At 36.2% G+C, this 25,638-nt stretch overlaps 1 protein-coding gene across 2 annotated transcripts in view; it reads left to right on the top strand.

Moving 5' to 3' along the window:
- Positions 1-25,638, top strand: part of ascc3 (activating signal cointegrator 1 complex subunit 3) — a 372,889-nt gene that overhangs the window by 261,465 nt on the left and 85,786 nt on the right. For both annotated transcript variants that reach the window (XM_069178640.1, XM_069178641.1), the window contains exons 15-16: positions 22,738-22,929; positions 24,896-25,120. In XM_069178640.1, coding sequence (XP_069034741.1) covers positions 22,738-22,929; positions 24,896-25,120 — 417 coding nt within the window. The remainder of the gene's footprint in view (positions 1-22,737; positions 22,930-24,895; positions 25,121-25,638) is intronic.

Genomic DNA, 25,638 nt, shown 5'->3' with positions numbered 1-25,638 from the left:
GAAGATGTTTCAATATTGAAACATCATGTATTTAATTGGGACTCATTGCCATTGATTAAAACAAAACATTCTATAATGTCAAAGTGAAAACAAAATTATACAGATATTTAAATTCATTGTAAATATGAAACAAAAATAACTGATTGCATAAGCTCTCACCCCCTTGATTCAATATTTGGTAGAGGCATCTTTGGCAGAAGTTGAACCCATCAGTCTTCTGGGACAAGTCTTTACCAGCGTATCTGGAGACTGCAGTTTTTGCCATTTTCAAATTCTGCCGCAGATTCTCAATTGGATTAAGGTCTGGGATTAATAAGGCCACTCCAGAACATTGAATGTTTTGTTTTCTAGCCACTCGAGTGTGGCTTTGGCTGTATATTTGGTCATTTCCAAAGTCCCAGGTCTTCTGCTACAGACTGCGGCAGGTTTTCCTCCATGATTTCTCTGTACTTTGCTCCATATATTTTGCCTTCAATCTTCACAAGTCTTCCAGGCCCTGATGCAGAGAAGCATCCCCATAACATGTTGCTGTCACCACCACACTTCATGGTAGGGATATTGTTCTCTGTATGATGTGCAGTGTTATGCTTGTGCAAAACATATTGATTGGCATTAAGGACAAAAAAGTCCATTTTTGTCTCATCAGACCATACAATACTGCAGTCAAGATATAATGTGAGTCTTTATTCCCACAACAATGGCTTTTGTTTTGCCACTCTCCCATGAAGGCTAGGGAGTTGTACTTATCAACATTGGGACCTCCCAGAGATGGGTGTATTTAACCTAAACGCATGTGAAACACCATAATAGCACACAAAAGGAGTCTTTTCAATACGTTTTGTGATTTCAAAAGACTGCACCAGGGTCTATTTACATAGTCTCATAGTAAAGGGTGTGAATACTTATGCAAGCAGTTATTTTTTGTTTTATATTTATTAAAAGAATATGTAGAATTGTGATTTCACTTTAACATTGCAGAGTGTTTTGTGTAAAGAACAAAAATCCCAATTAAATACATTATGAATCATATTGTGAGACAATAAAATGTGCCAAAGTCCAAAGGGGGTGAATTCTTTAGATTCAGCTAAGGATCTGCTGGATCTACTAAGGGTGTGCCAAACACGTTGCACAAATAACAGCTCTGGAAATGTTTCCGGTCATGGATAGTAATGTGTGCGTATGACTTTTTTTTCCCCTCATGCAGAGCTTTCCTTTTTTATATGCTATTACAGTTGCAGCAGTTCTGCTATATTTCTCAATATGTCACAGAGTCCCCCATTGATCAGCAGTCAGCCTTGAAGGTTTTTGGTACATCATAAACTCCCACTAGGGGGCACATCAATGACATTTCCAATTAGCTGAAGTATGGAACATAACTGAATATGTTCACTTTAGGCCCTTCTTCAGTTAAGATTCTCTCATTTTGACCAGGCATCAGATGGCAAGTACAACAAAAGTGACTTAATAAATGTCTTGTACCCATTATTTTATGACCACTTTGCGGACTATTGATGAGATGGAAGTACCAGAAAAACCATTGTCGGTTTTCACCCTACAGTCAGATTTCAGTTCTATTTATGTCTTTTTGAAGTTGTTTCATTAATGAAATAACCCTTATCCTTTTTGGAACACTTTGCTTTAATAGATAAATATGTTTCAAAAATATTTTACTGCTAATTTCTGTTTAGCTATTTGGTGGATTTCTCAAAAATGTGTAGAAATTCAAAAAATGTGATTTTTAATCCTACTTTTGTCACTAAATATGCAAATTATTTTTTGTTAAATTAATTACTGTGTAAAATGTAGATATGTGTGTTGCTTTTTATTCCTTTTAACCCAGAACTATGATCTTTGGTAGTTTAATAAAAACATACAAGAAACTAATTAATTTTATTGAATGTTGTCAAATAGTTAACGCCTTTGCTTCAAATCTTAATCTTCTGATTCAGTGAAAGGAGAGCAGCCTTAGGCCCATCTGTTTATAATACAATTACCGCAAAACTGCAAATCCAGTCAAACTGTTATGCAACAAGCTACCTCTTTATTAAAAATACAGAGATTATCTGCATCATATGTATCAGATCAGTAGGTTATTTTTTTAAAAAAGTTCCAAGCTTCTAAGTTAATGATCGAACAGGAATAATCTATTCCCACCAAGATATAAAGTAAGAAACTGAACTGGGCTACGTTATACAAAACAATCATTGTGTGTTTCAATTTCTTCTAGAGCAGCATTACTTTCTGGAAATGTTTTAGAAAGCTCTGTGTTAGGTGACAGTATATTTCACTCCATGTGTTTTTTAAATGTTTTCAGTGATTATTCTTACCAAACATGCGTGTCTTAGTGTACTTAGAGTCATATGTCTTGAGATTTTGGTGGGAGGTATTTTCGCAAGGCTGGTATATTGAATTAAGAGTCTTGATAGAAAATAAACGTTGCTAGTAATTATTCTTCATTTAAAGAGAACACTTTCTGGGTGCCAACCATCTCATTTTCCCTCTAGACAGGAAGCCAAGCAGACACAGTTTCATGTAAAGCCATAACTATCTGCTCTACTAGTTTCACTGAGCACTGGCAGTGAATATAAATTAATTATATTTTTAGTGACAAATAATATGCTATATATAATGGTAACTTGTGCCCAAGAACATGGATATTTGCTAATTTAATAAGTCTAACAATTCATGTCAAAACCTGTTCTACATTTATCAACAGCTCACTTTTCTTGGCAATTGGCAATTAGGATGTTCTGGTCAATTAACATAATTGCGAGACTTATCTGTAGAAATGTAAACCTAAGTACCTTTGCTCTTAGGTTGGTATGCATTTTCTGTCTGGCTACTGGGGAAGTGCAGCTCCATGGGAGCTACAGTACATTGCTGATGTGATATTTTAACTGTTGGTCTGCAGTACAGTATGTACATTCGCCTTTTCCATTTTCTGCTAACTGATTCTCCATACCTTTCATTGCCCCGAAGATAATACTTTTTGAGGCGTTTAACAATTGTTCCACCTGCTTTTCCCTTGTGAAACACATTGTAAGAGGTCTATAGGTAGAGGTGTGGTAGTGGTTCGCATTGGAACCACGTTCCCACGAAAGCTGTCAGAAACAACCTGCTGTCCTCAGTCACTTGACCAAGTGGCGGAAGACAATTGGTTATGTGATTGTTAAAAACAAAAAACAGAAAGCGGAGGCTTCCAGTACCTAATAGTAGGAGAGCGAACCTCTGATATGTGCTGCACCAGAGGGAGAAGCAAACAAAGAAATGACTGACCAATAAGTCTGTGGACATATTAACTTCAGTTAGATTGAGAGAACTTTGGATTTGGGGATTTTGATACCCCACCATTTATATTGAGGGTGACTTGATCAGAAATCTAGCTAGAGCTGGGTTAGTGTTTTCTCTTCACAGAACTGTGTACTTAAAGAGCACTTTCACCACGCAGCCGCATTTGCCCATGATGTGTGGGCAGAGTTGCATTTGCACATACCACCACTTGCAAAGTAAGGTGCAGTTCTTTTTATTTGGACACACATTAAGAAATGTTAATAAAATGTATATCTAAAATCTTTTGTTGTGTTTAAATTAAACATATTAGTATGATCTTTACTTCTATGGTATCTAACCATTTATTTGAGTCATATTCTGGAAGAACTCTTTATTTTATATCTTCTTTCACTGTACAGTATGTTTTAAAACATATGCAGGTAAACTCTGATGTAGACGTAATTATCTTTGTATAGATGCATGCATATTTTTCTTTTTTTCTTATTGTAATTATATAAGTAGGACATTGGTTGAAACAAACTTTCTCTTGGTATTTGAAATTTACAAACAGTGCTTTGTTTAATTCAATGATATGGTAGAACTGTAGCAGTGACAGTTGTCAGCATTTTTGTTTTCATTCATCCTGGCTCATCAAGGTCTCGCAATCAGATAGCATAATACAATTCCTTCTAGCAGAAGGAATATTATTCAGGTCAAGTCTCATTTGGTTTCACTCTATTCACTGGTGATGCATGAGTGTTCCTGCTCTGTCAAATGGGCTCCCGAAAGATTGGATGTGATTGCTATTCCTTAACAGTTCATTGGAGGCATAAAGCACAAATATGGCTGGAGAAATGAAGTTTGCCTCAATTGTGAAGTGGTCACATTGGTAGCAAGTTAATGGAGAACAGCAAATACAAACGTGGCTGTATTAAAAGGTTATGGGTAATGTGATGAGTGCATATTAGAATCCTCAGACAACTGGAGAAGTATAATAAAAGAAAAAAAGATTAATATCGTTCTTATTCCCCTCCAACTATTTCTTTCTCACCACGAACGTGGGTGGTTTTATTTTAAATGAATATTGTTTTAACAAATTACATTTATCTTACAAATGCAAATGAATCTTTACTCACCAATAAGTTCATTATAAATTATAAACTGTTACTTTATCATTTCCTCTACCAATTTTGGAATAAAATGTATGTGTTAGTGAAAAATGTGTTGGTTTAAGTTAAGATGTAGAATCTTGACACTGTTATCAATATATGTCATTTCTACATCATGATAGAGTATTCTCCTTACTTCATTTGACTTTTATAAAAATAAACAATGTTTATAAAGTGCTTACCAGATTTATGTATACCACAGTTGAAATAGAAACAAAAAACTAATTAATAATTAGTTCTATACCAGTTCTCAAATCTCATAGTTTAATTTTAATAACTTTGCCGTAGAAAAGTCATATTTATCTTAACTAATTAAGACCAGAAAAGGGTCATAAATATTCACACCCCTGCAGTTAATATGTTGTAAATCCTCCTCTAGCAGGTATTAATTTTTAGGTCTTTGGTTTTTGTTTGTGAGCTGCCTTCTTGTTTTCAAACTACAAATGTTCAATTGGATTCAGTTCTGGATTTTGAAATGGCTCATCGAAAACAATTATTTTGTTTGTAGTAAAAAAGTGTGCTTTAGTGGCCTCGTTAGATCTTCTTGCTTCCCCATGTCTCAGCAGGGACCCGAGATGCAACATAACCCCAAAACCTAATAGCTTCCCCTCCTTGCCCATTTCACTGTGGGCATGAATGTTTTATCAACATGAGCTTCACCTGTTTTATGCCAACCATAATAATGATGTGCTTGTCCCATCAGCTAAATATTGATTTTATCTGACCATAAGACATGGTTCCAGCTATTGTTCAGTTTAGTTTCCTTAAACAGAATGTAAGCAGGATTGAATTCTCAGCATTATTATTTTTTGTTTATTTCATAGATGCTTAATGTACATAAATTATAGCTGTTTTCATTAGTTCAGTGATGGGATAAAAGGTGAATTATGAATAAAGGTGAATTTTAATTTTATTGGAATCCACTTTAAAGCCATATATAGCTGTCTCGAAATTTAAATCATTTTTAAATGCCCAGTATAATACAAAAATGTTCTTTTTCATTCAGTTTCTTTGTAACAACTGCTATCCTCAGGTGAGAGTTGTTGGCTTTGTGCTCATTCTTTGACATTTATATGTGCTTCTGCAGTACCTACAATAGTGTGAAACAGGGTGAACATTAAGAGGAAACACTTCCATTGCTCTAGGGGTTCATCCTCATGTTCTTTCTTCATCAGCCTGCTAGAACAATGTGCCTTAAGCTTGCATTTGTGTTGTGGAAAGGGCAGTCTGTGTGCTGAAAAACAACAAGAACAGTGAAGAGGAAAAATCAATTTTAATTAGGACAGCAGTATACCTGCGATACACCTTTAGGTCCATGGGGACATTTAAGATAAATTGATCCAGAAGTCATTAGAAGAATAATAAACCAGTACATGAAGCTTTGTAGGTAACATATTTTTTAGTACCACAGTATACATCAGTGTGCTATCTTTTAATGAGCACTATATACTGCTGTGACCGAGAAAAACACTCTGTTAAGCATGGGTGTTCATACAGTGTTCAGTAGATTTTTTCATTTTGTTTTGTTTAACAAAACAGAACATTATCATTTTGTAAAATATAAAATAAATATCAATTTTATTTTCTGTTTTACGCAAAAAATATGTAACAATAATGTCTGTGCTAAGGATGAGTTATGGTCTTGTTGCTGTAGAAGAATTTAAAAATCCTGCTAATGGCTTACCCTTATTAAAGATTCGAGAAATGACTGGCATTGTTTAACAGAATGGTGCTGGCTATAGAAAAAGCAGCTGGTAACAGCTGAAAGGAGAGCGTGGTGAAAAGTAGAAAATGCAGCTTGATTAGTATGTTGTAGATGCTTCTGTCATTAGCAGCTATCTGTGCTGCCAAAAACATTTGACAAGTAAAATAATCTTTTGTTTCTAATATATTCATAGCTAGTACCTTATCTAATTATGTTATAGTATTGGTATTCAGGACATAGATTGCCCTTTTCTGGTTAAAAGAAGGCCAGATGCAGCCTTTAATGGGCTATTTCATGATATTGCAGAAGTGATGTTGCACATTGACCCCTATTAAAGCTGTTGAATAAAAAAATGGATGTGACGCTGAAGTGATTACAGCTTTAACAGTTCATAACCTGGATCTTGCAAGTTACTGAACCAAGCAACAACAGAACATGCATTTCAATAAAGTTGTCAATAACCCTTAAACTGCGTGCACTAGAAAGGATGATTTAATCAGATCCATGCTAATCAGTTGTAAAAGATTTAAAATATTTGATGATGTGAACTATTGGAACAAATTAATCAATAGTTTAAAGATTGAATGACTATTCTATGTATTTTGTACCGATTCAGAACTAAACAGTTGTGCAAATGAAATGGGCACTTAAGTACTCACATCATCAATAACACCACCTTCCTACAGTATGATAGAATTTTTGTCTCTTCTCTGTCGGTGACGCAAACAATAAATTGATCGATTAATATAAGGAATTAAGATTAATATTAATATAAGGAAATCGATACTTCCATGTTTTCATATAATGCCTTAAAAAACTGCCAAGTACATAATTTTAGACTTCATTTCCTAACTTTGTCATATAAAATTGTCAATGTAGTCCTTGAGGATTTTAAATTACTGTGATTTCAGACAACATCAGATGCTGCTCAGTTTTTGTCAAAAGAAGACAGAGTTGTGGTTTTCCACATGTGATAAACAACCACTGTTTGTTTAGCTACTATGAGTCTACTTTGGTGCAAAACGTATAGAAGTGATGGTGGAGAAATTAAGATAAATCAGGAACTGATTATGCTGTATTTAAAATGCAGTAGGTTACTGTCTCAGTTGCTTACCAACAACATAAATATTAATAGCACAAGCGTTGAAAGAGGTTTCATATTCAAATGCTTAATTTGCAATAAATTGATAAAGTGCTGATTTTTTTTCTCTTGGTTTTGTATTGCAGACTATCAAACAGTCCTACACCTTATATTGGTATAATTTCTGATATCATTATAATCTTTTGGATTTTGCCACTTCTAAGATTTTAGAGCATTTCTTTTTCCAATGGCTCCAGTTAAATGCAATATGTGATGTTTCAGATTCTGTTAATAACTGCAATAACTAAAAATAAATAGTCCCTCTTGTAATCATGCTTTTTGGACAGCATGGTGGTGCAGTGGATTGCATTGGCGCCTCACAGCGCTGGATCTCTGGGTTCTGTTCCGGACATGTGGTGCTATCGGCGTGAAATTTGTATGCGTTCCCTGAGTTGGCATGGGTTTCCTCCAGGTACTCATGTTTCCTCCAGCAATGCAAAGACTGGTAGGTTTCTTGGCTTCTGAGAATATTGGCCCCGTTGTGAGTGCCCATGTTTTCTGTGTGTGCCCTGTGATGGACTAGTGTACTGTCCAGAGTGTAACCTGCCTTGCACCCATTGCTTGCCAAGTTAGACTCCAGCTCCCTCCACGACCCTACTAGACAAAATGGTTAGAAAATGGATGGCTGGAATGTTGTTTTCTTAACTGGGTCTTTTGCACAGCTATGTTCAGAGGTAGTCCATATCCACTGACTGTTAATTCTATAAAAATTAACGCCCCTAAATATCTATTCTGCTGTAATCTTAGTTTAGTTAGACATGTGGTTGTCTCGTTGCTATTTATGAAGCACTTCATAGCTCAGCTCACAGCCATAGTGTTTGAAAACAGTCTTGGATGCAACAGAAAACAGCAGACCATATTCAAAATAAGGGGTATGCAAGTGCAGCAGGCAATTTAAGTGTGCCAAGAATTAACATAGACAAGAAAGTATTTGTTTTTTAAGCCTAGTGATTTTAGAACCTTGGGAGCTACTAAGTGCACTTCCAGTTTATTCAAATAAATGTATTAATCGATAGTTTTAGTAGGTAAAAGCTTTGAAGAAGAAAAGGTTTTACACCACAAATTTGCATGCCTTGTTAAGTTCCAATTGTAAATCATATTTTTGATTTCCGATATCTTGAGGTGCAACTATCTTTTGGTATAACCTGAATTACTTCTTATTTATAGTTATTCCAATTTTACTAACCAATTAAGCTTTCACAGTTGAATTAGTGCTTTGTAAAACCCTGTTTTGGCCCTTGACAGTTCTTGTAACAATAGTTTTGCCATTCTGTTTTGGATTAAATAAAGTTAGTTTTGATGAAGGGATTGGATATACAGTATCATTAATACTGATGCAGTTCTGTAAGGCAGGTTTTTATCCATCTCTTCTGGCAAAGGAGCGTCTACAGCAATGCATTACATTCAGACTTAACCTTTGATTCTGTGTGTGAAACTAATTGTGTTGAATAAGACATAAACATTAAAAATGTGTTCTTATTTCTAATACATTGTCAGAGACAGTATGCATAGTATGGCATGTATTCCACCTGCTAAAACTAGTATCTTGAGTGTAACTTTCTGTATGCTTCAGTGATACAGCATAGCACACTATAGCAGCATTATCTGCTATTATATTGATCTGTTTTTCTCTGGACTCTGGAAAGTAGTTCTGTTAAATATTTGGAAAATGCAGTATAATTATTTTCAGAGCTCACGGATATGTTCACATATTCTGTCCTCAAAATCAGAGATATCAAAGAAATGCAAATGCATACAGCATATTGACTCTTTACAAGAAGACGGCACAGTGTGAAGTTCAGCAATTAAAGGTGTTTAGAATACCTGTTAAGTGTCATCAAGACAAGTATAGCTGCAAGGAATGCAAGAGCTACTAAATATGTTATTAGATCTCAAGACTAATAAATGAACATTACATATTTCAGATAAAGAAGAAAACACAGAAGGGAGTTTTCTAATGAACTGTATGAACGATAAGCAGTTACAATATAAAGTGACCTGGAGAAGTTCGACCTACAGTACCTAACTCTGCACTACCTAGCAGAGTACCTTGCTAGAGTGAAATGATTTCTGAGGCCCGCAAACAGTAAAGAGTTTTTAAACTGTAATGTTCACATTGAAACATATCTACCTACGAAAAAGTCCTCAACAGTAACAGTAGATAGCATCTGACAAAACAACAGTAGAAAAAGACACCACTATAATTAAATTCAGCATAAAAAATGGTAGAGTGTGGATAAATGTTTAGCATTTGCAATGTTTTGCATATTATTGCAGATTGCTAAATTAAAGGTACATGTATGAATCTCACCAAGTATAAATACAAGCAATTTCTTCAGTACCATTTTGTGCCACCTACTAAGAGATTAATCAGTCAAAAAAAGGTCATTCAAAACAGTTATTCCAGTAACTGTATTTTATTAAATAATCTCTACTAACTACCAAAACTGTTTCAAGAAAAGAAATTTAGATCTCATTAAATATATCTAATACTAGTTTAAATTGATAATAATGCTAATTTCAAATATCTGCTCAGTAATCTGCCTTTAGAAGTCGTTCTGGAATAAATCACATGAATAAATATGTAATTACATAATACAAGCAATAATGTATGGTTCTGTTCTGGGTTTAAACATTACTTATTGAATTAGATATTTTGCTTTGCTTCCATGAAAAACATGTTTACAGTGTTGTTAACACATTGGATACACTACATTTATTTAAACATTTTCCTGTGTTATTTTTGCATATTTTGGAATCAAAATCCATTAAATACATACAGTATAATACATACTGACATTTCAGGCCCTTTGAATGGAAAAAAAATCCACATGCAGGAGAAGCCTCTCCTATCATCTAGGATAGTGCTGTGGAAATATGTGGCTAGAATTTTAAATGTTTCTCATTGATGCGCAAACTGTGGTCAAGCAATTGATGACAGATCTTTGAGAGAGGAGCTCAGCAAACTGTAAAGAAGATCCGCCTCAGCTTTAGCAAATGCAGGTGGGGGAAGTGTGCAAGATTAGTTTGTCAGCACAAACTGTCCAAAAGAAAATTAGTTTTAACAGATCTACGGGGCTCAAAAGACAACACTAGACCAGATGATGGTTGCAGGCTCCTTTCCCATGAAATGGCAAAGCAGATGGATAAATGCATGCCTTGAAACATAAGAGAAGAAAATAAGCTTGACATGTTTAATTTTCTACTGAATAAGAATTTAGTAAAAAAAATATTTTCTTCAGCTAGGAAAATTGTAATGTTTTGCATTATGTGCAACATCTTAAGAACTGCATCTTCAAGATAAAAAACACCGCAACAACTGTCACTGCTGCTTTACCCCATAGTGCTTGCCTCTCTCCCCTTAACACCCACACAAGGTTTATAACTGACCCAATTTAACACACCACAAGCTCCTGTTTGTGAGTGTGGTCATTTCATTTGCAGCTTAACAATGTTTTTCTCCTCTCAAGCCATGTACATTACCTTAACATATTTCTAGTATGAGGTAAAGTTTGCAGTCTCCAGATAGTTTGGAATTTCTATAATAAAAATATACAGGTACAGTACTGTAAGCTTTAAAACAATGTAAACCAACAGTGTGGTGAAAGAGCAAGTACACTCCCTTAATATTTTATGGTTTAATGTATTTAGATATATTTGACCTTCACCTTGTCCTCACCCAAGTCCTAATGGTAGATAAAACTACCCTCATTTGATAAATAACACAAATATTTAATGTTGTCATTGTTTATTTAAAAACAGTCAGCATTCAATATCTTTATGTGATGAGTAAGTGCGCCCCTTGATCCAGAATCGTGTGGTATTCCCTTAAGCACCAACTTGAATTAAACATTAACTGTAAGGATTTATCAGTCTCTCACATCACTTGGAAGGAATTCTGGCACACTCTTCCTTACAGAACTGCTTCCACTCTGTGATGTTTAAGGGCTTTCTTGTACACATTGCTCTCTTTAGGTCTTGCCACAACATCTTTATAGGGTTTAGGTCTGGATTTTGACTTGGCCATTCCAAAATCCAGAGTTTCTTCTTTCCGTGTGTTTTATTGTCGTTGTCCTGTTGTATTATCCTCTTTCATTAGAGCTTTAGCTGTCAGACAGCTCCTCTGACATTTTCCTCTAGAATCCCCTGGTATAGTGTGGAATTCATGGTAAACTCAATGATAACAAGGAGTCCAGCTCCCGAGGCAACAAAGCAGGCACGAAATCATCCCCACCACCACTGTTATTGATGGTTTGCATGGGGTTCGTCTGGTGCAAGACAGTGTTTAGTTTTTGCCAAAAAAGACACTTTGCATTATGGCCAAACAACACCACTTTTGACTTATCTTTCCAGCAAATTGTTTTTCATTCAGATGCCATTTTGCAAACTTAATCTACATGGGAGTGTTCTTCTTGTATAGAAGAGGTTCCTCCTGGCCATCCTTCCATGCAAGCCATTCTCATTCAGTCTGTTCCTGGTGGTGGTCCCATGAACTCTGACATTTACAGTGTAAGAGGCCTGTAGATACAGTATGGGGTTCTTTGAGACTTCTTGGAGCATCATACAGTCAGATTTTGGAGAAATTTGGTAGGACAGCTGCTCCTGGGTAGACTGGCAATGGTCTTAAATTTTCTCCATTTGTAGATTGTTTCTTATTGTGGAATCATGTTCTTCATATTGTTTAGAAATTGCTTTCCTACGAAATTTTACACTTGCAAGACTAATAAGCAGCAATATGTCTTATACACAGAGATATATACACAGAGATATTTTAGGCTGAAGAAATTCAAGTAGGTATCTGCGTCAGCATGCGTAGACTGCAAATGAACAAGTAAAGGTTTATTCCATGTTGAAAAGAGAAGAAAAGACACAAAATCTTGTCTGTGGTGCCTTCTTCAGGTGTGAGTGAGGGAGGGAAATTAGCGGTTGATAAAGCATGGGAGAACAAAAGCCGGGAGTGGAGAGGAGGCGGGAGCAGGAGAAAAGCGAAGTGGACACTCAGGTGGTGTGAAGAGAGGTTTGAAGTCAAAACCTGCAAATTAATAGAGAGGAATAGAAGGAAACAAGTCTGTTGTTGAGAGAAGGGGGAAGGTGTGATTCTAGTTTCAGGAGTTTGGTGTTGGATGTCTTTCTGCCACAGGAGTTCCGAAACCCCTCTTTGAGAATGCAGATGGAGAGAACAGTGTGATCATGGCTGTTAGAGATGAAATGGGAAACTATGGGCTTGGAGAGATATTTGATCCTCACAGTCCTGACGTGTTCCCCGAAATGGTCTCTCAGTCTCCTTCCTTTTTCACCAATGTAGATAGCTGAGTATTTTCTGCAAGAGATGCAGTAAATAAGGTTGTTAGAGGTACAAGATGTCATCTGAGTGACCCAGAATTGTCTTAAGGGGCCTTGAATGTGCGTGGTATTATATATTTACAGGTGATAAGGCAAGTTCTATTGCAGGAGAAGGTACCTGGTGAGGATGATTGCTGAGGGCTGTCAAGGGAGCTGTGAACAAGATTACATAGACTAGGTGGTCGGTGATACTGTATGAGATGATGGGGCAGTCAGAAAAAAGGTTACCAGTGGAGGGGTCATCCTGTAAGATGGGGAAGTTGTCGTTAATGGTCTGGTGGAAAGAAAAGGTGGTAGGGAAGCCCCAGTGGAATGCAGTTGTGAAGCTGGGAGTTCCTAATTGAGCTGGTGATCCGAGGGCTATTTGTGGCTCGTAAGTGGGCTCTGTCAGTAACATGGGTAGGGTATCCTCTGTTAATGAAAAAAAAGTGAATTTTCAGGGCTTGGTTTTTGGAAGTCCAAATTGTCATTGCAAAGTCATCGGAGCCTGAGGATCTGTGAAAAATTAAGAGAATTTCTAGTATGTGTGGGGTGAAATGAGCTGTACAGGAGATAGTCTGTTAGTCTGTAGGTTTGTAATAGACAGAAGTAGAGAGCCGGGAAGGTTAATGGATAGGTTTATGTCCAGAAATGGAAGAGTATTGGAAGATATGTTAACTGTATATTTGAGGGATAGTGAAGTGATGCAGAAAGTGCTTAAGCTGGTCGTTGGAGCATGTGGCGGTACCGAAGCAGTCACCAATGTATCGCCTGTAGAGTTCAGGGACAAAGCCAGTGTAGGAAGCGAAGAAGCATTCTTCTACCCAGCCGACAAATATATTAGCATAGCTGTGTCCCGTCCTGGTGCCTTTGGCAGCTCCACTAACCTGCTGATATAAAAAGCTATTGAATGGGAACACATTTAGTGTGAGGACCATTCCACAAGACGTACAAGAGTATGGGTGGGTGGATCAAGCACTGTGCGTTTGTCCAGTGTTTGCTTGATATTGTAGGCTGGCTGATTTTTTTTAATAAATAAAGAGAAAGTAGAATGTCCACATAATATTTGTCAAAATGAAGATAGTTTCATTAGGATTTAGCAAGGACTAAGTGAAGGTCAAATATGTCTAAATATGTTAAACCATAAAATCTTAAGGGAGTGTACATTTTTTACCTCACTGTAAATTATGAACTGAGCTGTTTGGAGTTGCACTGTTTAAATATTTGATAAAGTTAATATGGCATCTCTAGCTACAGTAAGTAAAAACAAAACTCAGAATTTCAGCTTTTCCAATCTACAGTGTACCTTTGCTAAAATGTTGTGCTTATGATGTGATTCTCAATTTTGGAACAAAACACTATCCTTTTGCCTTAAATTCAGTGTTCTGTGTTTATTTTCCAGCAACATAGCTACTTTTAACAGCCAATTAGCAATTATCGTGGTTTCACCACATCCCCATTTAGAAGGGAAAAACATTTCCCTTGCCCTCTGAGTATAGCATGTGTTTTAATTATAATTAACTGTAATTATTTGCAATATTATATGTGTTTATCATCATCAGAACTGCATTTCCATTATACTGGAAACATATTGTCAGCATGTCTCAGTCAACAGCTGGAGAAAATAAATGCACAACCATACTGTATACACCTTACAATTGGTAAAATGCTGAACTGAAATTAGTTAAATGGGCTTTGGGATTAGTGATCTACATAACCTGTAAGTTGTGCTTGACAGATTGATCTGACAAAACACTCAGTGGCTGAGATATTAAGTAATAAAGCAACTCACCTTCTTTAAAATTAGGATTCAGTGTTTTTAACTGGAATAAAGAATCATCCAAAGAAAATTTAATGGGACATCATATGTTTTTTACATCATGTAAAAATATAAAGACCAAAAATGCAGAAGGCCACTTACATTTTTCAACTTACTTTACTTTATTCTTCCTAATAGAGATATCCTGTGTTTTTAATAGTGTTAGTGCACTATTCCCAAGAGTATTGGAACTAGTAGTATCTGTTGCGTTTTTAATGTTTCACAGCATATGCATAATATATTTCAGTTTTTTTTTATTTTAAAGTTTATTATATAGGGTAGATGTGAAATTTTAGCAACATCTCCTCTACTACTGAAATAACTATTCTATTAAAAAAGCTTCAATAAGTAAACTGTAAGCCAATGTATACTTACTAATAGAAGGAAAATAGGAAAAGTTTCCATGCTTACCATATACATGAACCTCCTTAAACTGCAAAAATGTAAGTTGTCAAATATGCAGCCCCAAGCCAAATGCCCTACCATGAAAAGTAGTCACCTAATTGGTTTCTGTATCTTAGGGCATACAATTATAGGGTGTTGAAGTTTGTATTCATGAAAGCATCAATCCCAAAATGGAAAGATCCTAAATAAATTGATCATCTTCTTCTCAGACTCATGATTAAAATCAATTAATTGACATTGTTGAAACAATTGCAGTGCATTAGTACTCCTGTATCCCCTTACTTTGTGAAATTTAATTTGTAACCCTCATGATTATTTATTTACATGACAGATGCTTTTGTCTAAAATTACTTGCACTAACAGACATTCTTATTCAGGTGACATGCAAAAAATATCGAATATAAACGATTCAAATGCAATAGAAAGATTTAGATACAATAAAAAATGTACATCAGTGGTAAACAAACAGTGGTAAAGGTAAAGAATCATTGATTCAAGTCAAGAGGGAATGCCACTGAGCAGAGTGGAGTATCAGTTGGTGGTAAAGGTTCGTGGCAGGGAGAGATCAGGGGAGCTTTTTAAACAGATTTGTCTTGAGATGACGGTGAACCATGATCGCGGACTGAGCATTTCTGATTTCAGTGGGTAGTTAATTTGACCAATGTGGAGGTGGGGTGAACAGGAAAAGGTTTATTCCATGCAGAAAGGAAAAGAAAATGAGAAACAACATTTGTGCTGTGGAGCCTTCTTCGTGTGTGAGTGTTTTGAAATGGTTGTGCACAGCTGTAGGGAGCCAGTGGAGGGACTGGGGTAAGAGCACTGCATAAGAGAAACAAGGCAGAGAAAAGACCACATGAGTGACAGAATTCTGAATGAAACAGTACTGTCCAGCGGGGAAGGAGTTTCAGAGGTCCAGGCGTTTGAGCCACAGGGCCTGAACTAGAAGTCTTATACACAAGTGAGGAAGGCACAGATCCAGCAGATATTTCTCATGGCATGGTCAGAACAGAAAACAGAGGGGTCAAGAATGAGAGAGATTTTATGGCTGTTGAGGAAGGGGGGAGAATAATGAGGAAGGTGCAGATCAAGGAATCAAAGGGAATGGTTGACAGAAGGGGAAGAAGAGTAAGAACAGTATTTAGACTTAGACAAGTTCAGTTTGACATGATGGGAGCATCCAGGAGGAGATGGCTGAAAGGCAGGCATTCATTCTGGAGAAAGCAAGCGTGGGGCAGGGAAAGAGAAAATCAGAGCATCATCTGCATAGAAGTGGTATGAAAGAGGATGGGAAGAGATCAGAAGTCCAAGAAAGTGTCAAGAGACGACAGCAGCACAGAGCCGCTGGGGACATCAGTGGAGAGCTAATAAGGCACAGAGGGGAAGCCATGCTCAAAGGCCTGGTGAGTGAGATCAACAAGACTTGGAAGAGAGTGCCAGTGATTTTCAGGTCAGCAAGTATTGACAGAAGGGTAATGTGATCCAGATCACAGTGTCAAAGACAACAGAGAGGTGAAGGAGGATTGAGACAAATAAGAGGGAAGGAGCAGGCCATGCGTCCATGTGGTTTTTCTACAGGTGCTCAGGCTTCATTCCACCTCTCCTAGACATCTTGGCTAGGTTAATTCATGTCTCAACGTTGTCCTTGTTTGTTTGTGTGTGTCCTTTGATAGACTAACATCCTGTCTTGAATCGTATGCATGCAAAAAGAGGTTTTGCTCATTTTCTACAACTCTACAAATAAGCATAATTACCAAATATTTTCTTTTTTAAAGAGAAAAGGACATGAGTGTCACTACAGCAATGACCCCTAAAAGCACAGAGGAAACTTCTGGAAAATCATAAATAGAAAACATTTGTGTACGGATTTCTCCCAGAGAAAGCCATCTAATAGTTTTAACCCTTTTATCCAGCATTTTGACAATTCTGCATAAGAATATACAGTAGTTCAGGTGGGTAGCTGTGTCAGCATGCGTAGGCTGCAAAGGACCAAATAATAGGTTCATTCCATGCCGACACGAGAAAAAAAGAAACAACATTTTGGCTCTGGAGCCTTCTTTGGATGTGAGGAAGAAGGCTTCACAGTCGATACGTTGTATTTCCTTTCTTCTCTTTACAGCATGGAATAATCCTATTACTTGTTCCTTTGCAGAATATACAGTATACCTGTCTTTGTGTTAATTAAGATCAGTACTTGTCCAAAAGTTTCCAATTTCATGTAATGAATTTCTGCAAGAACTCATCTGTTATGATAAAAATAGTGTTAAAAGTGAATACAGGTTTTTGTTTTGAAGTATATGAAATTGTATTTACTGTAAAACCCTTTACCTCCCTCACTCCAAATTCTCATCATTTCATGTCTGCAAGCTCAACCCACACATTCAGCATTTTCAAAAACTGGAAGATCAGTAATAGTTAAAAAATAATCAAACGTACAAAATCTAAAGCAGTAAAGAGTTGTAAATACTATATATAGATACTTATTTGGTGATGGACCTAAGAAAGGATAATAAGATGAATAAATGCAACTATTAAACCTTGTATATTCTTTCTCTGCTCAGGGTACTTTTTTGGGATTAGTATGACAGTTTTAATTATTTCATGACAAATTACCAACTGTAACAGACTCAATTTCATGCTAACAGCTGTCGTCACAGAATGCAGCTTTTTGTTTTATAACATGCAGACTGTCCTAGATGATTTTGGTAATTTAATTACTTTTCAGTTCAGATGTAATGAAATGTCTTTCCTGAGGTCAGCCCTTTATTTCTGTCTTCCTTCCTTCTCTTTCTTTTTCTGATTTTAGTAAAGGCCAAGTGCAGTGTGCTTCAGAAATCTATATTCAGCACATGCTGTTCATTTCAGCCCTCTCAAAGGAAGCCCGGTATGCGATTTTTCTGTAGCACGTCTGCAGAAACACAAAATAACTGAAAGAGTTTATGCTGTGGTGAAAACAATTTCCTCGACTCCTGAATGTGAATGTTTTTTTTTAGCAGACCATTCCCTTGCAGATTGAAATTGATGTTTCATGTCTTAGCCGCATGAAATGCAAAAATTGATCACGGAGTATTTCATTCTTTAAGAGACCTCTCGTGGTTGCTTGTGTTTGTTTTAGTGTGTTGGAATACATGTGTGTGGACAGATGTGGGTCTTGGTATGCAAATATCTGTAGTCGCTGCCTCTTTGCCAGATGTTGGGGCTTCTCTTTTTATTGTTTGCCAGCATGGGGAGGTGCTGTATGGGGAGTGACACCTTTGATGTCTGCAACTGTAGCGAACTATGAAAAGGGCTCTTAGGAGAACGTGTACAATATTTTAAAGGAGCAGGAGATCAGAGTGTGCTGCTTTGATCAGGTTCACTTTTTGACGCCTTTGTTGACTTAGGGCTAAGCCTTTCTCATGAATTTTGTTCGTGGTGATTTGTGATGTGGTTCGTGATTGTCTTTGTACCTGTGTAAATTACTTGTGTTTTCCATGTTATGTCTGGTAATTGTGAAAAATATTCTTCTGTCCAGTAATGCTAAAACATTTCTTGAAAATAGAATGATTACTGTGTTCATTATTGAAGTACCATTACATAAATAGGGGGAAAATGGGGAAATAACTTTATAATGCCTACAACAAATAATCATTATTCCATAAAAAGTACAGAGAGATCGTATTTTGAACTACCATCTAAGTGCAAATTCCAGTCCTGATAATTGCTGGAGAGGGAGGGGAGATTCTTTTGCAGAACTAAGAAGCCCCTAGCAAGTTGAAAAATGCCATCTGGTACAAAACATTTTGATACTTCCAGGTGCATTGAAGTTTTTTATTTAATCTATGCCTTTGAGCAGCCCCTGGTGATGATTTGAATTTTGTTTATATTCTGATGGTACAGAAGAATATCTAATTGTTTTGGTACATATGTGAATTTTGTTTGCCCTCTACAGTTGGGAATAATGGTCATAGTCCTTACTAACAATGTTTTAGTGTATAAGACATACCGTATACATAATATACTGCTCAACATATTGTAATACTCCCTATTATGCAGTTTTTTTCATACATGTGTTGGCAAAATGTGCTTTCACTACATTGAGCAGAGACAAGAGTCATGAAGGTTATTTCATGTGTATACTGGTCTGCAAACATCTTTAATTTTTTAAAAATATGTTTGTTATTTTTTGTAGGATGTGCTGCATCCTTCTTTTAATTTAACATTAATATATTTGTCCATAATTTATTTAGATATCAAAGTGAATGTATGCATTTTTATGGAAGTGAGGAATTGCAGACATTTATAGTTAATGCAAACAGGAATAACTTCAACATTCACATTAACAAATTAATCAGAAAATTGCAATAGCCAGATTGACTGATCCTTATGTTGATTAGACATGTTAAGTAGAGAAGTAGTAGAGATATTTATTACTTTAGTCTCATACTTTATTTTACTCCCTTGGTTGATATTTCAACTTTCTGATGCTCTGGTAACCATAGATGTTAATGATGCAGCTCTTGGGGGAATGTGTAGGAACTTGCATTTAATTCTGCAGTGTTTTGTAGTCAGACTGTCAAATTTTTAATTTGCCTGATTTAGTGGAAATATATTAACTCCCCCACACACAGTAGTGGGAACTGGTAAGCACTGCCAGATTCCACAGAGTTACATTGTATATGGATGTAAATTATGTTTGTGAACATAAGGGTACCTGATGCAATACAAGAAAATATATGGAAATATGGTAAGGTATAATAACAAATAAGAGTATATACAATTATTTTTAACTACAATATTAAATCTAAATCTGATGCTTCTACACAGGGCATTTGTAAGTATAATTGAATGTATTTGTTTTTTTTAGTAATGCACATATTACTGTTTTTTTAATAATTCACTCCTATCAGGTTTATATTTAGTTTCTACCGAAGTGCAGTAATGCTTTTGCAAACGTGGGAGACCCAAATCAGTGTAAAACAAGGTTGAGAGTGTGTGCCAGCGTTGATGCTTGCACCTATGAATAGTGTCTGCGCTGAGTGCCCGTGTTGGCATTTACCTGCTTGTAGCCTGATCCTGTCAGAAACTAAACACGGCTAGGTCTTGTTATTACTGAGAGGAAAACCAAGTAGTGCTAATGGACCAGTAGGTGGCAAGATCATAAGAAAGGTTATAAATGAGAGGTCATTTGGACCATCTATTCAGCTAATTGATCTGAGATTTGGGCACTACTATTGCAGAGTGGTTAGCATTGCTGCCTCGCAGTGCAGGGGCCCTGGATTCAATTCCTAAGACGCCGTGTGTGTGGAGTTTGTATGTTATACTCATATTTGCGAGGGATTCCTTCAGGTGCTCCAGTTTCCTCTCATAGTCCAAAGTCATATTAGTAGGTTAATTCGTTTTTTGGGGAAAACTGGCCCTTGTTGGATAAAGCTGTTAATTAATGGTTGGATGGATAATCTGAGGATCACATCCTATTTTTTTAAAGAACCCAGGAAATTAGATCAGTATGGTAACAGTGGACACTCTTCTATAGGAGATGTTGTCCTTTGAAAGAGACGTTAAACTTGACCTGTCCTGACGATGTGGTCATTAAAGATTTCATGGCACTGTTTTGCAGAGATGATAACCCCAGTGCTGTGGTTAAAATCTATTATGGGCTCTCTAAATTTCCCCCTTAATTAAGTGGGTGAAGCGATTCCTCTAAATGTCTGCCACATATCACCTTGTTGGGTGCTGCACTTTAGTGAAGAAAAAATTGGGTCACCTTCTGTACATGAAGTACTTTGGGAGCCACTGGGATAAAAAAGTGCTATACGAAAACTGGCAGTTTTGATTGATTGAGGGGCATGAGAATGTGAGGATTCTTTCTGGCCATTCAGTCAATAAGTTGACAATCTGGGGCGGTCGCCACACCGGATGAAAGAAGATGAAGTGCCTTGTCCTTCATTCTGTCTCGGGACATATCAATAGACTGTCAGCGTCTGCTGATTGGATTTCCTGTCCTTCCATGTGCCTCAAGTTGCTGTGTAATACATGACATTGGAATCCATCCCTGTTCCTGGAGAGCTCCAGTACAGCAAGATAGACATGTATACCCCTAATCAGCAGTTTCTAAAAGCTTAGATTTGTATGTGATTTGTACACAGTATGTATAGTTATATACAGTATGTGCATATGTGTATAATTGCTTTGAGGTCATTAATGGATATAAAAAGAACTGAATGAAATTAATAGAAACGAAAACATGTATGTTTGTGTTTTACACAACTACTTTTAACTGCAAGTGAAAGAACTTGTTAATCTTATTAATTATGGAAGTGTAAATGCATGCATTCTATTTGTAAATAAATGAAAGCTCTGTTGAACCTTGGGCCTATCAAATACAAATACATTTAATAGGTTATTCATACCAATTTGTAAAATGCAAAAACTCCTTATTCTTAATTGCACAGAGAATGCTTAATCAAAACCTGGAAGTTTATCACTTTAGAAGTCCTCCCTGATAGAGCAACCTCCTTTAATCACCCCAACCCCCCACCCCGCCCGTGTAGTTAGTTATATTAATCATTCAAACATTTCCTGACCATCTTTGGAAAGCACAAGAGTTAACTGCAGTAAATTAAGTAAAAATCTTACAAATAGTAAGAAAAAAATAAAATATACAAATGAATAATAACCTATGCATGATAACAAGCAATTTGGCTAATCGTACACATTTTTAAATATTATTTAATATATAGTACATATGTAATGTGTTTCACAGACCTGTATAAAGACAGAAAATATACTAAACTCACTGTTGTTAGCACAGTCTGGGGGACATTCAGCAAACAAGCATCAGCTATGGATGAAAGGCAAACAGTCAGAGCAGGAGTTTAAAGACATGTATTGAACTACTGTACAAAGGAGCAGACTTCTTTAAGAGTTTATGTAGAACCTAAGGCCGTACAATTGACAGACAAATAAAGATGAAAGATGGCTGGCCATCTTTCATGTTATATAATTCCCAAATTGACACTGAAATCTGCAGTTCCAAGAAGATGGCCCATCTGTGCTGGTGTCACCTGTCAGAAATCTATTAACAAGTTAAGAGTGACCCACCAATGAGGAAGTACCATGTGGGTTTGCCACTATATCTGATGACAATCACCATCCATAGTGTCATAGATTAACTGTTGTTATTTATCATAAAGGTTGTAATCAACATAGCTGCTCATTTCAGAGTTGTAAATGTCCAAAATGTTACATCTAGGTATGAAGTAGAGTCCTCAAGTAAAATATTGCATGTCACAATCTGAGATAGCCGGTGTGCAAGGTGAAAAACCTCTACTGGTTTCAAACGCAGGCCCATTACAAACAAATGCCTAGAACCAATGAGGAGCCCTGCAGGGGTCTCTGAGACACCACAGAAGAGTATGTGAATCAAAGGCTGCACCCAGATCGAGTGGTAAGAGAAAGCAGTTGAGCCAAAGGCAGTTTTTTATGCTGTGTTGATGATGGGAAGGGTTCAAATAATGCAACAGCAGCAAGGCATCTGTGTGCCCTAGACATTATCGAGAAAAAACATATTTGAAATGGGCAGTGGTCTGAAGTGGCTCAATTCAGTAATGAAGCAGAAGCAGACACTCTCAACCTAATGGGGGCTTTTGATTTTTTTAAAGAAAAAAGCGCTTAATATTTAAAATACAGGAAGGTTATCAGGGAAATGCATAGGTTCAGGTGCTCATGTAATTCTTCTAGTTTAAAAATAATTTTAACCAAATCAGATGTAGTGATGTCTACAAATCACTAAATCCTTTTTAGTATAATGACTCTGTGGTCATTATGCCAGTGTGTTGTAAAACACCAAGCTCAGAAAGCTGATGGATTCATCTTCTTTCATTATTAAAGCAAAACTAATATAACTGTGTATTTGTCTCCCTCACAGATACAAAAATCTCGGAATAAGCAGCTGCGGGAGATGTTCCCGGATGGATTTGGGATTCATCACGCAGGAATGCTGAGGCAGGACAGGAACCTTGTGGAGAGCCTGTTTTCCCGTGGACACATCAAAGTTCTAATCTGTACAGCTACCCTGGCTTGGGGTGTTAACCTTCCCGCACACGCTGTGATCATCAAGGTGAAAACGTCTCTGCCTAGAAATTGAAAATATATATATATTTTTTTAATTCTACTTTTAAACTTTTTACAAGTTTTGTCTAAATAATGTAGTTTTCTACTAAGAGAGGAATGCAAATGTAGAAACAAGTCGCTTTCATATGTGGATTTTAAACATAAACTGGTCCTAGGTCATGGAAGTGCTGTAAGTACTAACTGTGACCATGCAAAACTTAATGGCCAGCAAAAATCACGCAAAGGCAACAGATTCAAATCTCATGCCTCTTCAGGAGTCTTTCCGACTTAAGAATACAATAACCTTCAACCCTCCCCAGCATAGCTGTAGCCTGGGCGCTATCTCATTGTTCTGTCTAATTGGGGTGTGAATGTTCTTGTCGAACGTTTCCTTGTCTCTGGGAAGGTGTTCTGGTTTACAGCAGGTGGCACAATACTCAGCATCACTTAGAATGACATGTGCCAGGTATGCTTAGCTTCACTACACTTTGAACACGATAAAAAGGAGGCTATAGTCTTCATGACATTTAACATCAGAAACTTTTGTTGTCTTGCTTGTTTTGTTTAGTATAAATTCACCTGGTATACTTGTAACCAGGTATACTATGTTTAAAATAAGATTTAATCAGTTTGTTATCAAAACCAAAGGATTATTCCTTTTAAAAGAAGTCTGAGTTAAAATAGGATCCTATTAGTATACTAAAATATCAGAAATGTTCTGATAATCAATTATGTGTCAGACTTTGATCACCAGACAAATACAAGTTGTAAATTGCCTAGCTCAGTGTTTTATTTGCATTGCAATGAAGTTTTGGATCCAGGCTTTGTGCCTGGCTTCAACACTGTCGCTAGCAAGAGTGGTCCACACAGTCTGTGATCTGTGGACTCATTAAAGGTTTTTTGCAAAGTGATTTGGATTATGGTGTAAAGCACATTAGTGTTTTGTGTTTGCTCACTGCAGTGGTGTTTTTTAAAATAAAGTAGCCGAACGGGCACTAGATAGATGCAAATGACAAAACATTTCAAATTGAAACTATAATGACAAAATGTGAAGTGTGTATGCATGTGTATTGTATATATTTATTTGTCAATGTATTTTCTCATATTTAGCAGAGGTAGACTCACACTTTACATTGTAGGGGCCTATTCAGTTATGAGCACACACTTAAGGTATGTATTTATAAGCATTTCATTGCACATATATAGGTATCATATTTATAATGGAAAATTGTTAATTCGTAAACACAAAATCAAAATAGAGGGAAGCCTTATCATTTGAGATTTCTGAACCCAAGTACCCTTTTTAAACACAATGACTACAAAAAGCATTCTATCATTACTTTTACTACCAAAATAATTTCATGTAAAAATCTTTTTACAATCAGTGTTGATTTTTAAATATTGGAACCAAATATCTCTATTTCACTTGATATTCAATGAATTTTTATAGTGATGTAAATGTGGTCGATATACAGACATTGCTAACAGGAAACACTGCAAAGCTGCAAAGTAAAACTGTTATGGCAGTTTATATACTATATAATTATGTTGCATATTATGTGCTCAGTACATATAACATGGAAAAGAGCAACACTTAGTTCATTAATATTTCAAAAGGGTAATGTTTAATAGTAATGATGTCGAGGATGACTTTCACTTTTTTGGTGTGCATGGGTTCCTTTTTCGTAACTCAAATACTTGGGATAATAATGCCATCTAGTCATATAGAATATTGCCTTATTTTTTTCCAGTTTTACCAAGTCCTGTAAATGCTCATTTTCATTCCTACAGTGAAGGCATATTATGTAGGTTTGTAATGTTATTTTTAAAGGTTGTTTTATGTGTTTGCTTTCTGGTTTTAGTCTGCTTGTATTTTATTTTTGTACTGTTTTGTTTTTTTATGATTTTTCTCAGATGTTGTTTTGTTGTTGCCAATTCTTTTCATTGTGATCTTATATTTTATGCATGAACAGGGTACCCAGATTTATGATGCCAAGAGAGGAACTTTGGTGGATTTAGGGATTTTGGATGTTATGCAAATATTTGGACGCGCAGGACGACCACAGTTCGATAAATTTGGAGAAGGCACCATTATTTCAACTCATGATAAACTGAGTCATTACCTTACTCTGCTTACTCAACAAAACCCAATTGAGAGCCAGTTTTTGGAGAGCCTTGCTGACAATTTGAATGCTGAGGTATTGTATGCTTTATACTTGTTAAAATTATTATGTATTAACCCTGTGGCACTATGTCTTCTGCATAAATATATGTCTGATCTTCTTCATAGGAGGATTCAACATAAAAAAGTTGAATATTTCTTAAAAGCTTTTTCTTATTCAAGCTTTTGGGGTATATTTTCACAGTCTGTGTTAATAATTAATGTGCTTGAGATTGTTTTACTGTTTAAGGCTCATTGCTGCAGTTTAATACTGCAATTATACTTGTCTTTATTTTACTTTCCTGTTTTAATGTATTCTGGGAAGAATATATTAAAACAAGACAAGACAAAATAATTTTATGTCCAGCAAAATCTAAATCATTTTATGACTATAATAGAGAAACTTAGTAAATGCATGAAATGCATGAGACCTGATTGATCAAATTCATATTGAGATAAGGAACACACTTTCAAGCTTGGTGGAAGCTTGGAAGGGAAATATACTTAATCATATACATTTCAATAGGGCAAATGCTAATAACATATTCTAAGTTT

This window comes from Lepisosteus oculatus, chromosome 2, assembly GCF_040954835.1.
Source record: "Lepisosteus oculatus isolate fLepOcu1 chromosome 2, fLepOcu1.hap2, whole genome shotgun sequence".
NCBI lineage: Eukaryota > Metazoa > Chordata > Actinopteri > Semionotiformes > Lepisosteidae > Lepisosteus > Lepisosteus oculatus.
Note: the sequence above shows the minus strand (reverse complement) of the source record. Positions and strands in the feature narration are given on the sequence as shown.